An 11,801-nucleotide genomic window follows, 5' to 3' on the forward strand; every position below is an offset into this window, starting at 1 on the left:
TGGATGTGGTAGCACACGATGCTTCTTCCAGTGTTACACTGCGGGCAAGGGAGCACAGGGGGAACCTTTTTCTCCTTGCTACCAATTCCTGCAATCACCGCTGGAAGCCAGGCCTTAAACTCGCCAAGGAAGAGCTGCTGGCTTCCTACTAAGCTCCTACAAAGATGAGCAGCAGAGAAAACCCTCTCAGGGAAACCAGGGGTTATTGGCTATTAGAGGCTGGGTATGAAGACAAAATGCCGCACTGGGTTCTCGTATGCATGTGCATGCGTGTGATTGCAGAACCTCTCGCAATCTCATAAGCAAAGCTGGGCCCAGACTGGTTTCCATACTGGAGTTGTACTTTAGGGTGGAGGAATCTCCCATGCCTGCTCCCTGCCCCTCACTCAGCCTCCCCGAGAGCTTTGCCCTCCTCTGCCACCACACGAAATACCAAAGGACTGAGCTCAGTTATTTCTGGCACACAGCATTATGCCCAGGGGAGGCACGCAGACCACAGGACTCCCATCTCCTGGCAGACCCATACAAGGGCATGTTTGGGGATGCCATCCACCCTGCCATTGGGCAGGAGGCTTGTCTCAGGACTCTTCAGCTAAGAAGCCCTGGCAACCTCTAGGGTCAAAGGGAAAACTAGGCCAGGAGATGTAGATGTTGGGCCATGAGAGAGACGGGGAGAGCGAGCATGCTCAAGCGAAACAAAGGCTGTGGAATGATGGCCAGAGTCTCCCTTACTTCCATCTCAATCCAGGCCAAGCTCACACAAGACTGCACCCACCGCCTGATCGAAGAGGAGCATCCAAGGATCCCTTGAAATGCCACAGAGGTTGCTGGGACGTGTGGCTTCACTGAGGCCTCTCTAGAAACAGTTGCTCCCTCGGGGAGCTGCTGGGGTAGTTTGTGCAGTCAAGCTGGCCAGGTCTGTCAGTGCCCATAACCCCCATCTATCAAGCAGCGAGCTTTGTCCCCGCACTCACAACCTGTAGGTGCCTATCCTGTTCTGGGGAGGGTGGGAGGAGTTGTGCCCAGTCTCTCTTTAGATTTTTTTCTGTCTTGAACCTCATCTGGCAGGCCTCCATCTGACATGACCACCATCAATGCCATCCGCCTCTCCCAGTGGCCCTAACGGCCTCACATCTCTTTCCCCTCCAGCATTCTCAGCGCCAGGCTCCTCCTCCTCTGCCAACCGGTTTGTCGGCATCGGACCCCGGGACGGCAACTTTCTAAACATCCCCCAGCAATCTCAGGTAGGGGGGCCAGTTTCACAGGGGTTGTGTATGTGGCTGTAGCCCAAATGTAGCTTGCAATGTGTGGGGGAGGTTAGGTGGGTTGATGGACATGGTTCTACTCAAGGGATGGATGGGATGAGGGTCAGGGCCAGGCACAGACACAGGCACGTCTGCTGAGATCCTTCTGCTCCAACATGCATTAAATCCAGTACCAAATGCTCCCCTGTAAACAGAGCAAGAGCACAAATGAGAAGGAAAGGCGGCTAGCACGTGGGTCTTCTCAGCTCTCCTTTGAACGGTGGGGATAACACAGAGTTTAGTAGGTAGAATACAAAATGAAATTGAACACCAGGACTCCAGGGTTCTGTTGGTAGGTATGTCATCAAGCCCCTTTCCAATGCCATAATTACCTTTGGCATTATCTAGATCTGATGCCCTCGCAGCCAACTCTGTAACATCAGTTACAGGCCTACGTTTTCCAAACGGGAAACTGAGGATCAGGACTCATCCACACTTACCTTTGCACTTTCTAGGTACAAGTCAGGGCTTTCCAGGTCCAAGGCTGAGTGTTTGTTTTTTTTTGTCCCAGCACGTTCCCTAGGAAAACCTGCGCTTTACTGCTCAATTGGAGCAAACAGCAACCCACAGAAAAATTAATAGCTGTTTTATCCAATTCACCGGCAAAACACGGGTTTTCCCGGGGAAAGTGCCGGGACCAAAAAAAAACACCCACTGAGACACAGACTTGCAAAGGCCAGACTTGTGCCTAGAAACACAGCACAAAAGGAGGTGTGGATGAGCCCTCAGATAGAGTGTTTTGGCTTATAAGTCTGCAATTGAGACAGAATCTGACTCCCAAGTTTGATTATAGTTCAGTGGAAAGGGTGTTGGATTTGGGTGAAGACCCATATCAGTTTGCTCAACCAGGAAGTTCATAAGGTGGCCTTGGGCAGGTCACTGTGTCTCCATTCAGGTCTCTCAAGGCTTCCTACATAATAGTCCTTGCCTACACATTTGTTCTCTCACCACCCCATGAGATGAGGCTCTGGGCTCAGGGCCGCTTCACATTGCATTTTCACTTGGAGAAGGTTTCCATGCAGGAAAAAATGCAAGACCCACATGTAGGTTGTCACATAGATGTCACTACACAGGTTGGGAAACAGCAAATTCCTGGCATGTACACTTAGTGAAATAGACACATGTGCACTCCTCATGATGATCTATACTTTTTCTCTACATGGAAGTGTTTTGGTAAAGGTGTAGATCATCAATTGTGGTGAGTGCATACCTGAGTGAACAAGCCGTGTACATGCGCCAGCAAGTTGTCATTTCCTCATCTGCATAAACATTCAAATGAATGTGATGGTGGAGATAAGGGTTTTATTGGTGTTGCTTACTGCATGGAAATATTTTCTATGCAGAAGTGTACAGTGGTACCACTACTTACATTCACCATTGGTTACGTATCCTTTGGGATACGTACATGGCAAACCCAGAAGTGTTTTTCCGGGTTTTGAGCATGCACATGCGCAGAAGCTCTCTATCACGCCACATGCATGCGCAGAACAGGCACCTTCGGTTGCGGAAACCTCGGGATCCGACCGGAGTTCCGGAACAGATCCCGTCCGCAACCGGAAGTACCACTGTAATGTGAAACAGCAGTGAACCCAGTCTTACATGACTGGGAAGTGAGAACAATTTATAAGAGATACTTTGGGGGGGGGGTGCACAGTGAAAAGAGTAAAATAAAAAATTCATGAGGAGTTCAGCTATCGTGACACTGGCCCACATTGACCCTCTTTGCCCTATTTTTATTTCCTTACTTTAAAAAGGCCACCTCCTTTTAGGCCACAAAGCCCTTCCCCCTTGCTCTTTGGGTTGCTGCTGCTTGACCCTCCTTGCAAGGTGTGGGCACTGCTCAGCAACCTTGCAGCATTCCAAGGCAGGGAGGAAAATCTGATTTGTTCCTTGATGCCTCCCATGGAAGTGATAAAGGCATACCGTAGGAGCCTGGAGTCAGCTAGGAGTTGCCATTGCCATCTGAGCAACTTAACTACTTTACTGACCAGCCAATCGCTTATTGTGGAAAGTACTGAAGTGGAGGAGGGAGCAGTGGCGGACCTTGGGGTTCCAAATTGCAGCGGCACTCCTGTGCGACGCCAAAATTCGGAGACCTCCCCCTCGCCCACCTCTAGTCTTCATTCTACATCATAGTTGTGCCCCCCCCCACCCCAAGGCTCTGCATCCAGTGCAACCGAACCCGTCACACTCCCCTAAATAAATCCGCCTCTCAAGGGAGGGTGCCTACGGAGGAGAGACTACAGTGAAAGGATAGGTCCGACATTTCAGAGGAATCAGTGAGGTGTTGAAGATTCCATGTCTGGACCAGTTGTGTAGCACTCATGGACAGACTACACCACTGTGCAGAGAGCATCTATGCTGCACTTTGGAGGCTCTGCTGCCCGTTCCTGTTCCTGGGTTGGAGTTTGGTGCCCAATAGTTTTTCGTGTAGCTGCTCTCTTGGGGGAAGATGTGGAGGGGCTGATGAAACTGTGTTCCTCACATGGGGCTTTAAATGTATCTCTGTTCCCTGTTTGTGCCACGGGAATAGGTGTTATACAAGCAAAATAGAATATGTAGACTAGGCATTAGTCCTAGTGTTGGATTTAAGCCAAAGCCAGTCAAAGCCCCATGTATGAAAATGTGCTCAGGGTTGTCCCCTTGTTATTAAAGTAGCCGCCACTTGGATCCAATGCTAGTGGCACAATATGTTCCCTGGTAGGTGTATGGGAGTGCCCATCATGGAAAGAACTAAAAGGGGGAAACGGACTTTTTTCCTCCATAATTGGGGATTGCTAGCCAGGCTGGGGGGAAAGAGTTTCAGCAGTTTTCCTACCAAATTTTTGAAAGGCTACGAAATCAGGATGCTGATCATCAGGGTGGAAAAGTAAAGCCTTTTGAAAAGTTCTCAAAGTGGGCATGTTGCAGGTGGGGAGTACAAAGGAGTTTATTGCTCGACCTGAATAATATCCTGCCCATTGCACTCATGCAGACACAGTACCACCAGCCACTCTGAATCGAAATATGGGAGATAGCTGGAGAAGGGAGGGGAACCACCTTTTTCTATCAACAGTTTTATTGCTGGGATGTTGTGGTTTCCCTGGAGCGGAGATGCTATCTGCGGGGATACCCCATAACAACTAAGTAACAAACAAGCACTGGTTGTGCAGCGAAAAACGATCAGGCTGGTGTGTCATATTATTTAGGAATGTTTTAACCCTGCCAGTACCATGATCAGAAAGCAAAGGAGGGGAATGTGCCAGAGACATGAAGAGTAGAGAGCAGCAGAGGACGGCTGTGTAAAGCAGAATTGGAGCAAACCTGCTTCAGCACACACACACACACACACACACACACACACACACACACACACACACACTGATCCAGCCTGCCCTCTCTCACAAGATTTCTTTAAGGTTTGGTCTGCCTTTCCTTCCTCCCAGCCTTCATTGCTCCCTGGCGGTGAGCAAAAGAGCTGGAGCAGAGCAGGAATGGGATCTGTTCCCCTTCCCCATCCCATAACCAATGTCACGTCTGGCCCGTCTGGTTTCCCCGAGCAACGAGACATGATGTCACACCCAGATGAACTTGGACTTGGGGGGCCGGGCAGGGAAACAATGGTCCAGAGCGAGGCTGGACCAGGGCCCAGCACGGCCTCAGGAATAGCAGGGCCACTTCCGCTAGCAACTTCCCTGCTTCTTGCTTTCTCCTTCTTTTCTGCTTTGCCTCTCTGGATTTATTTCATTTTCCATCCCCCCCCCCCGCTTTCTCCCCACTCCCTTTCCCACTTCTCTTTCTTTTAATGCACTTCTATCACTTTCTTTATAGTTGCTGTACTCCCCCACCCCATCCTCCTACCCTTTGATTCATTTCGATTTCCCCCCCCCCCCACTCCTCCTGGGATTTTAGAGGGGCTGGGGAGGGGTTGCTCTGCCCTATCATGCATAAGACGGATGGGAAACATCGAAGTATTTTTCAACCCAGGCTCTGCCAGGTGGGCTCCTAGATTTGCCAAGGGCCCTTTAATGTGCCCATGTGTGTTTTGTGTTTTCTGTTTGTGTGTGGGAGGGGGGGCGGGAGATATTCCTTGCTCTATTGACTAAGCTGCAGTATACTTGGGGGGTGGGGGTGGGCAGGTGTTACCACAGTAACCAGTGACTTTTCTGAACTCTGGATTCAGGCAGATGGAAGAGGACAAAAGAGGGGAAGAGAAAGACAGATAGCGTTGGGCAAGCGAGAGATGGAGGAGAGTGCCAGTTCCCCCTCTCTCAGCTGTGGCTTCTGGCTGTTGCCCATAGGAACAGCTGCAGGTCCCGTGAGGTGTGACGGACCTTTGCTTGTGGCCACACTGCTTTCATTGTTATTAAACATTCACTTAGTGCCAACAGTGCGCGCTGAACCTTGCACTGACCCGGCTGCTGCCTCCTTGGCTTAAAGTCTAAGGCTATGCCAGTGCCACAGGTGAACTAGCTCCCATTGCCTTTGGTGTGCCTGGTGAGCTCAGTGCCATTCTAGCTGGTTGCCTGCTCCTTTTGTGGGCTCTGGCTGGGCCCAAATCAGAGATTACAGCAATGCGGCTGATGCCAATCCAAATCTCCCAGGTACTGCCTAGCAAAAGGCATTATGTGGCCTGGCATCATCTTCCCCCTCGCCCAGCAGCTGCTAAAACACCCATGGCAGCCAGATGCCCTCAGAGGCTGGCAGGAGCTGCAAAATCACACCTGCTTCTTTGTGATGTAAGGGGTTATTTTTCATTATGGCGGCAAATGGCTACTTCTGTAACGTATCTCCAAGAAAGGGGACAAAAGGACCACCAAGTCACACTAGACCTGGTGGGTCAGCCATGTCTCTTTATGCATGTCTCTGCCCCATTGACATGTTAAATGTGGGAGGGGAATCTATTTGTTCTATGGGGATGAGAGAAGCAAAACCATCCCTCCTCCATCATACCTCCGTGTGCTCTGTTGCTTGAAACACTTTTGTCCCAACCCAGCCCCAACTCTGGAAATAAGCCAGGCTAGAGAGAAAACGGCTTGAAGCAATGAAGTAGAGTAAGGTGAGGAAAGAGTTAACTCCTCTCACCCATGTGCTCTTTTCCATTTAGAACAATAGGCCCCCACCAGCTTGCACTTGGCTGCCTCCATCATGGCTAAATGGACCCTATTTGTACTGGGGAGGGATGGGCAAGGCATTGCTCCAAATTTAGATGCATCCATACACCTTTTCACATAGGGATACGTGAAACCCCACTCCCAAATTTTGCTGGTCTTCTTTGTAACTCCCCTGACTTGAAATTCCTCCAGTGTCTTTGTCTGAGGTGAGGCTTCCAAATTTGCTTTGAATTTTGCTCTAGGCAAAATTAGGTGGCTATTGAAAGGTGAGTGGAGCCAACTTTCTCCTGCGCCGCCACCACCACCACCACCCAAGGAAATTTCTGTGTAGTACAGGATTGCACAATGCCATTCCTTCTCCTGACTCAGGGCATACTTTACCACAGCAGCCCGCTCATTGCCAGGGCAGACAATATTTATGAGTGGCACATAAGCATCCCCCTAAGGTCTGCAGATTTGCATTGTTGCTGGTGTAGTCAGATGCCGCTGCAGGATGTTCAGGTGCAGCTCAAATACGCCGTCAGAAATGGAGTTTCAAGAGAGCAGTCGTGTGACTACGGAGGGCTCGCTCAAGGCATCTGAAAGCAGAGATGCTATGACATGAAGGGACATATGGAGACAGATTCATCCCTCACTGCCAAGTGGACATTGTCATGGTGGAGTGACAACCCCTGACTGTCTTCTTACTGAGGCACAGCATTCTGATTGGCTTTTTAGGCACATCATTTTTAAATCTAGCCAGTCACAAAGCAGGAGCGGGCAAAATGATGTGCTGTTGTTTTTGGTTTTTGTTTGATTGATTGTTTCCAAATCTCCAATTTGTATTGGTTCTCCACCACCACCAGAGGATGTCAGGCTTCTGATGCTGTAATTTGCCTAGTGCCTTATGATTGGCTTAGAAGATTTAGCATCATAGCACGCCTCACCCAGTTGGAGTATTTAGACTGGGGGGGGGTGCATCTGCACCTGATTGGCTGGAATCTGTGACAATGAGTAATGGCCAGCAATGCAGTTGGCTGGCATGAATTCACTTGGGTGTAAGAGCTGGCATCTTATTTTATGAAAGGAACATGGATTGGCCAAACGGAGAGAGGATGTGTGAAGCAAAAAGAGCTGGGGAGAACAAACAAAAAAATTAAAAGCATCTTTGAAAAGAGCAGGAAGTGACCTATAGAAATAAATAAACTTTGGAAGTCAGGAAACCCTAGTTTGGTACCCAATGGGCAGTGGGGGGTTGGTGGGTTGACACAGTGGAGCTGGCAATTTTGCTTTGCTGCATGTCACAATTATAGGCCTTTCATCATATTTCCTAAGCGTCCGTTATCCTTCTGTTAAGCAGACATATTTTCCTCTCTATCCCAAAGTGATCCGGGTAGGGTATAATGAAATCCCAATAACGTGGTGAAAGGACCAAGGACCTCAATTCCAGAGATGGAGCAAAGTCTGGAGAGAGGAGACAAAGCAGTGCTGCAGGAAGGTGGAACTCCTGCTTGGCTCTTGCAGGGATAGGGGGAGGTGGACCACTGACTGGGAAACTTGGGAGGAGGCTGAGTTCCTGCTTCTGCTAGTGCTACGAAAACCACAGGAAATGGAAGTTCGCTCTTTCTGTCCTACACATTCTCATAAATGGAGTGAGGCCTCCTTTTCCGAGCGGTTTTAAGAACAGATGCATAAAGGTGAGCTTCGCCCAATGAAGTAGGCATGCGCCATAGTTCCAGAATAGGCAGGGAAAGCATTTGGCAGTGGCCCAAGAGAGGCAGAGAGAGGCTGGGGGCTAGAAAAAGGGAGAACTCCATGGGCTTCCCAATAGCGGTAGCAGAGCCCCTCCTGGTGGCCATTCGCAAAGCTTGCATTTTCCTCCAGAGAACCCAGTTATTTGGAGCTGCCTTCCTTTTCTCCTCTCCCTTCCTCCACAGCGCTTCCACAGTATTCTCTCGGTGCCGCAGATGGCGATTCTATCTACAGTGTGTCACCTTCCCCCACCCTACTTGGCACTGTCAGGGAGCAGATTGTGCCTTCATGCAGAGCTAGCATCTCTGCCCCTCACCTTTCAGCTTGGAGGGAACTGTGAACTTCCAGGCACTGTTCAGTCTGTGGCAGATAGATCAGGAGCCAGGCGTGGAGGTTCCACCCACTGCTAAACTACAAATCATCATCATCATCATCACATCAAATTCTTCTTTAGCAGCCAGAAGCGGAAAGCACGTGCGGCTTTGTGATTTGCAGGAGGGTGAAGCTGAAATAAGAACTTCCCCCCTGAACCTCCTCACCTTCCCATCCATTGCAGAGGCTGTTGCTGTTGGCAGCAGTTAGGAGCAGTAGGGAACCTGTGTCCCTTCAGGTGTAGCTGGACCACAGCTTCTATCATCCTTGACCATCAGTCATACTGGCTGGGACTGCTGGGAGCTGGAGTCCAACAACACATACCAAGGGGCACCACGTCCCCCGTCCTTGAGTAAGAGCAAGGGGCAAGCAGCATTTGTCAGGAGAAAGTTAGCGGGTGGGAGTAGGGTGTGTGAGGTTGGGTAAGGGCCTGGAACTCACCTTCTCTCAAGGGAAGGTTCAAAACAGCACTATATAAAACGCCACAGCCAGAAAACGCTCTTAGTGCAGCACTTGGAAACATCCCATGGCATTGGTGGCCAATGCAAAGCTTTTTGTCTTTCCAAATAGCAGGAGAAGCAAAAGCTGTTTCACTGAATTCTGGCTCACAGTTTCTTGCTGATAAAGGAACAGCTTCAGGCAGGGCTGTAAAATTGCACTGAGCTGCGCGTTTTCCACGAAAGTAGGCAGCACCTTGGGAGTAGCAGCGAGAAAGGCAAGATAAACAGAAAGAGAGGGAGAAGTTACATCAGGTGTCATATTAGATACTAAAGAAAATAATCCTTGTCTAGTTTCAGCACAAATGCAAACAGTGGCAAGAAGCCCAAACCCTGTGTAGTTTAGCAGATATGCTGTCAGACATTGACCAGGGAGACCTGGGTTCAAATCCCCACTGAGCTCTGATGTACTAGGCTAGTCACACACACTCTCAGGTTGACTTGCCTTATAGGATTGTTGCGAAGATAACATGGGAGGGGACCGTCACATGTGCCACCCTGAGCTCCTTGGAGAAAGGAGTGTGTCCAAAAATGTATACTGAGGGACAACATTAGATGTTTTGATGAACATAAAAAATGGTAGCCTGCTGTCAAGTTTGCCCCTTTCCTCTCTGGCACACAGAGTTAAGCTTGCCCCCGAGCCTTCTTGACACCGAGACTGTGTGTTTCCCCACTCATGTCATTAGCATTGGTGATGTAGTGCTGGGGCAAGGAAGCACACTGCTGATAACCTTAGGATATGGCCAAGTTTTCCTAAATTGGATGGAAAGAGGAGGAAGGAAACTCGATGTGCAATCACCATTTTTGGCAAGGGGCCTTGTTCCAACCCTAACACTTTTAAGCATACGCCAACAAATGCACAGTGCAATTGTGACAAAAGCCTGGAAATGCCTGTGTCATCCATATAGTTACCTTCACCAGAGAGCCAGTATTAGTCACCTCTCCTTGTCAAATGTGAGAAATAGCCATGAGTGGCATTAGCAAAGGAGTCTTTCAGCAAAGGGGGATGAAGTTGGCATCAGTATTTCAGAGCAATGTGAGGGGAAATCGTGGATTGGAACACTAGTGAGGAACAAGTCAGGAACAAAAAAATGGGACTAGATGACTGGAGCTCCCAGGTTGCCAGAAGAAAGCAAAGGCACCAAACTCAGTGACTGGGTTAGCACTGTGGGTTTCACTTGATGGGTATCAATGTTAGCCTGCCAAACAAAGGAAAAAGAAAGTTTGCAACACTCTGTTTTAATTCTCCCTTTTTGTGTTTTCTTCTGCTCCAGTCTTGGTTCCTCTGACGGGATCTTCAGGCGAAGAAAAATAATAATGATGGTGGTGATGATGATAATAATAATAAGTTTTCGCTCACGTCCTGAGAATCAGAATCTTCAGTCCTTTACCCATATCTTCACTGAGCTGCTCCTCTTCAAGGAAAAGTAAGAGACGTTGGGTAACACTACAGATGAGAAGCTTAAGAGAATTACGTTGGACCTCCCCGATCCAAGGCAGATTTTTGCATTTGCGTAGAAGAGGCTTGTCTTCTGCAAGGAATCCCATCAACACCTACAGAAGTCACGTAATCCTGTTTCAATGATATGATAGTTCTGGACAGGCTATTCAAGCAATGGTTAAAAAAAAAGAAAGGGGTTTCTCTTATTCATCATGGGGAAGGAATAGCATTCACATTAACCAGCCTCAAACCCCCAAAATTTGCACCAAGTTTTTCTAGGGGTTATGTTTGTTGCGAAATGAAAGAGGAGACACTTTCTTAGTATCTCAACTGCCTACCAGCCTAATTCCTATGAGCCCATTTGGGACTTGAGGAGAGTTGTGTTTCAATTTGCTTTTTGAAACTTCGCAAGGTGGTTGCAGGAAAATGAAGTCTGTCCTAAATTCTATTCAAATATCCTCCTAAATATGTTTTTAAAAGCATGTCCAGTGTGATGCACTGGTTCACAATTGGAACTGGCTATGATTAGAGCAGTACCAGGGCCATAATGCTTGGTTGGCAACGCAAACATCTCCTACCAAACATAAATTCCCCCGTGCAGTAAATTCCCTTGTTAATGAAATTTAACATATCATCCTCATTACGTAAAAAAGCAAAAACAGAAACGCTCCTGACTACCAGATGCCGAGACAATATTCCATTCCTGAGCAAGAGAGGAGGCTCTCCCTAGAGCCCTCTCCCTGTCTCTCTAAGGCAAAACCACACACACCTGACACATCTTGGTACTCCCAGTCATATTCTCCAAGAACTGGGATCCCTTCGCATACAAGAAAGGCAGGCACTCTTGGGTTCATGAGTCCAAGACGGATTGGGCTGGAACGTGTTTCTAAGTATTTCTCTTAGCAAAGAGAGCATCTGCTACCACTGCCAAAGGGCAAATGACACTTGGAGACCCATTGGATGCTTACTAAAAAAACATTGCAAAAAGAATACATTGACAAGAGAGCAAAGAGGCCACATTCAAGTTGTACCCCAGACAAATCACTGGAGCGAAGGCAGCTGGCTCAGTCAGGCACATTTCTGCAGAGCTTGTAACCTGTTCTGGACAGGTTGGGCTGTGTCCCTTTCCTCTGAGTTCCAGTATTTTTTCCTTTTGAGGTTTTGGGTGTCTGTCGTTACTATGGTTTGATGCTCTTCCTGATCCCTTTTCTCCACTTTGTTCTTTTCCTCCTTTAGTTGTAGCGTTTCCTTTGGCTTCCTCTACATACAGGTGACAACAGCAAAGAAATTAAATGCTAGGGTTTTTGTCGTCGTCGTCGAGACAACCAAAAAGACAAACCCTTTAAGCTTAAAACGTATGAAC

General features: G+C 48.5%; 1 protein-coding gene across 13 annotated transcripts in view; it reads left to right on the forward strand.

Moving 5' to 3' along the window:
- Positions 1-11,060, forward strand: part of NFIX (nuclear factor I X) — a 195,369-nt gene extending 184,309 nt beyond the window's left edge. For 7 of the 13 annotated variants that reach the window (XM_088658557.1, XM_088658560.1, XM_088658559.1 and 4 more), the window contains 2 exons: positions 1,150-1,244; positions 10,272-10,892. In XM_088658557.1, the coding sequence (XP_088514683.1) occupies positions 1,150-1,224 (75 nt within the window). In that variant the 3' untranslated portion in view covers positions 1,225-1,244; positions 10,272-10,892. Of the gene's footprint in view, positions 1-1,149; positions 1,245-10,271 lie in introns of all 13 variants that reach the window. The other 6 variants (XM_060268739.2, XM_088658555.1, XM_088658562.1 and 3 more) reach the window with 2 other exon arrangements.
- The last annotated feature ends 741 nt before the right edge of the window (positions 11,061-11,801 follow it).

This window comes from Zootoca vivipara, chromosome 15 (assembly GCF_965207765.1).
Source record: "Zootoca vivipara chromosome 15, rZooViv2.hap1.1, whole genome shotgun sequence".
In the NCBI taxonomy this organism is placed as follows: domain Eukaryota; kingdom Metazoa; phylum Chordata; class Lepidosauria; order Squamata; family Lacertidae; genus Zootoca; species Zootoca vivipara.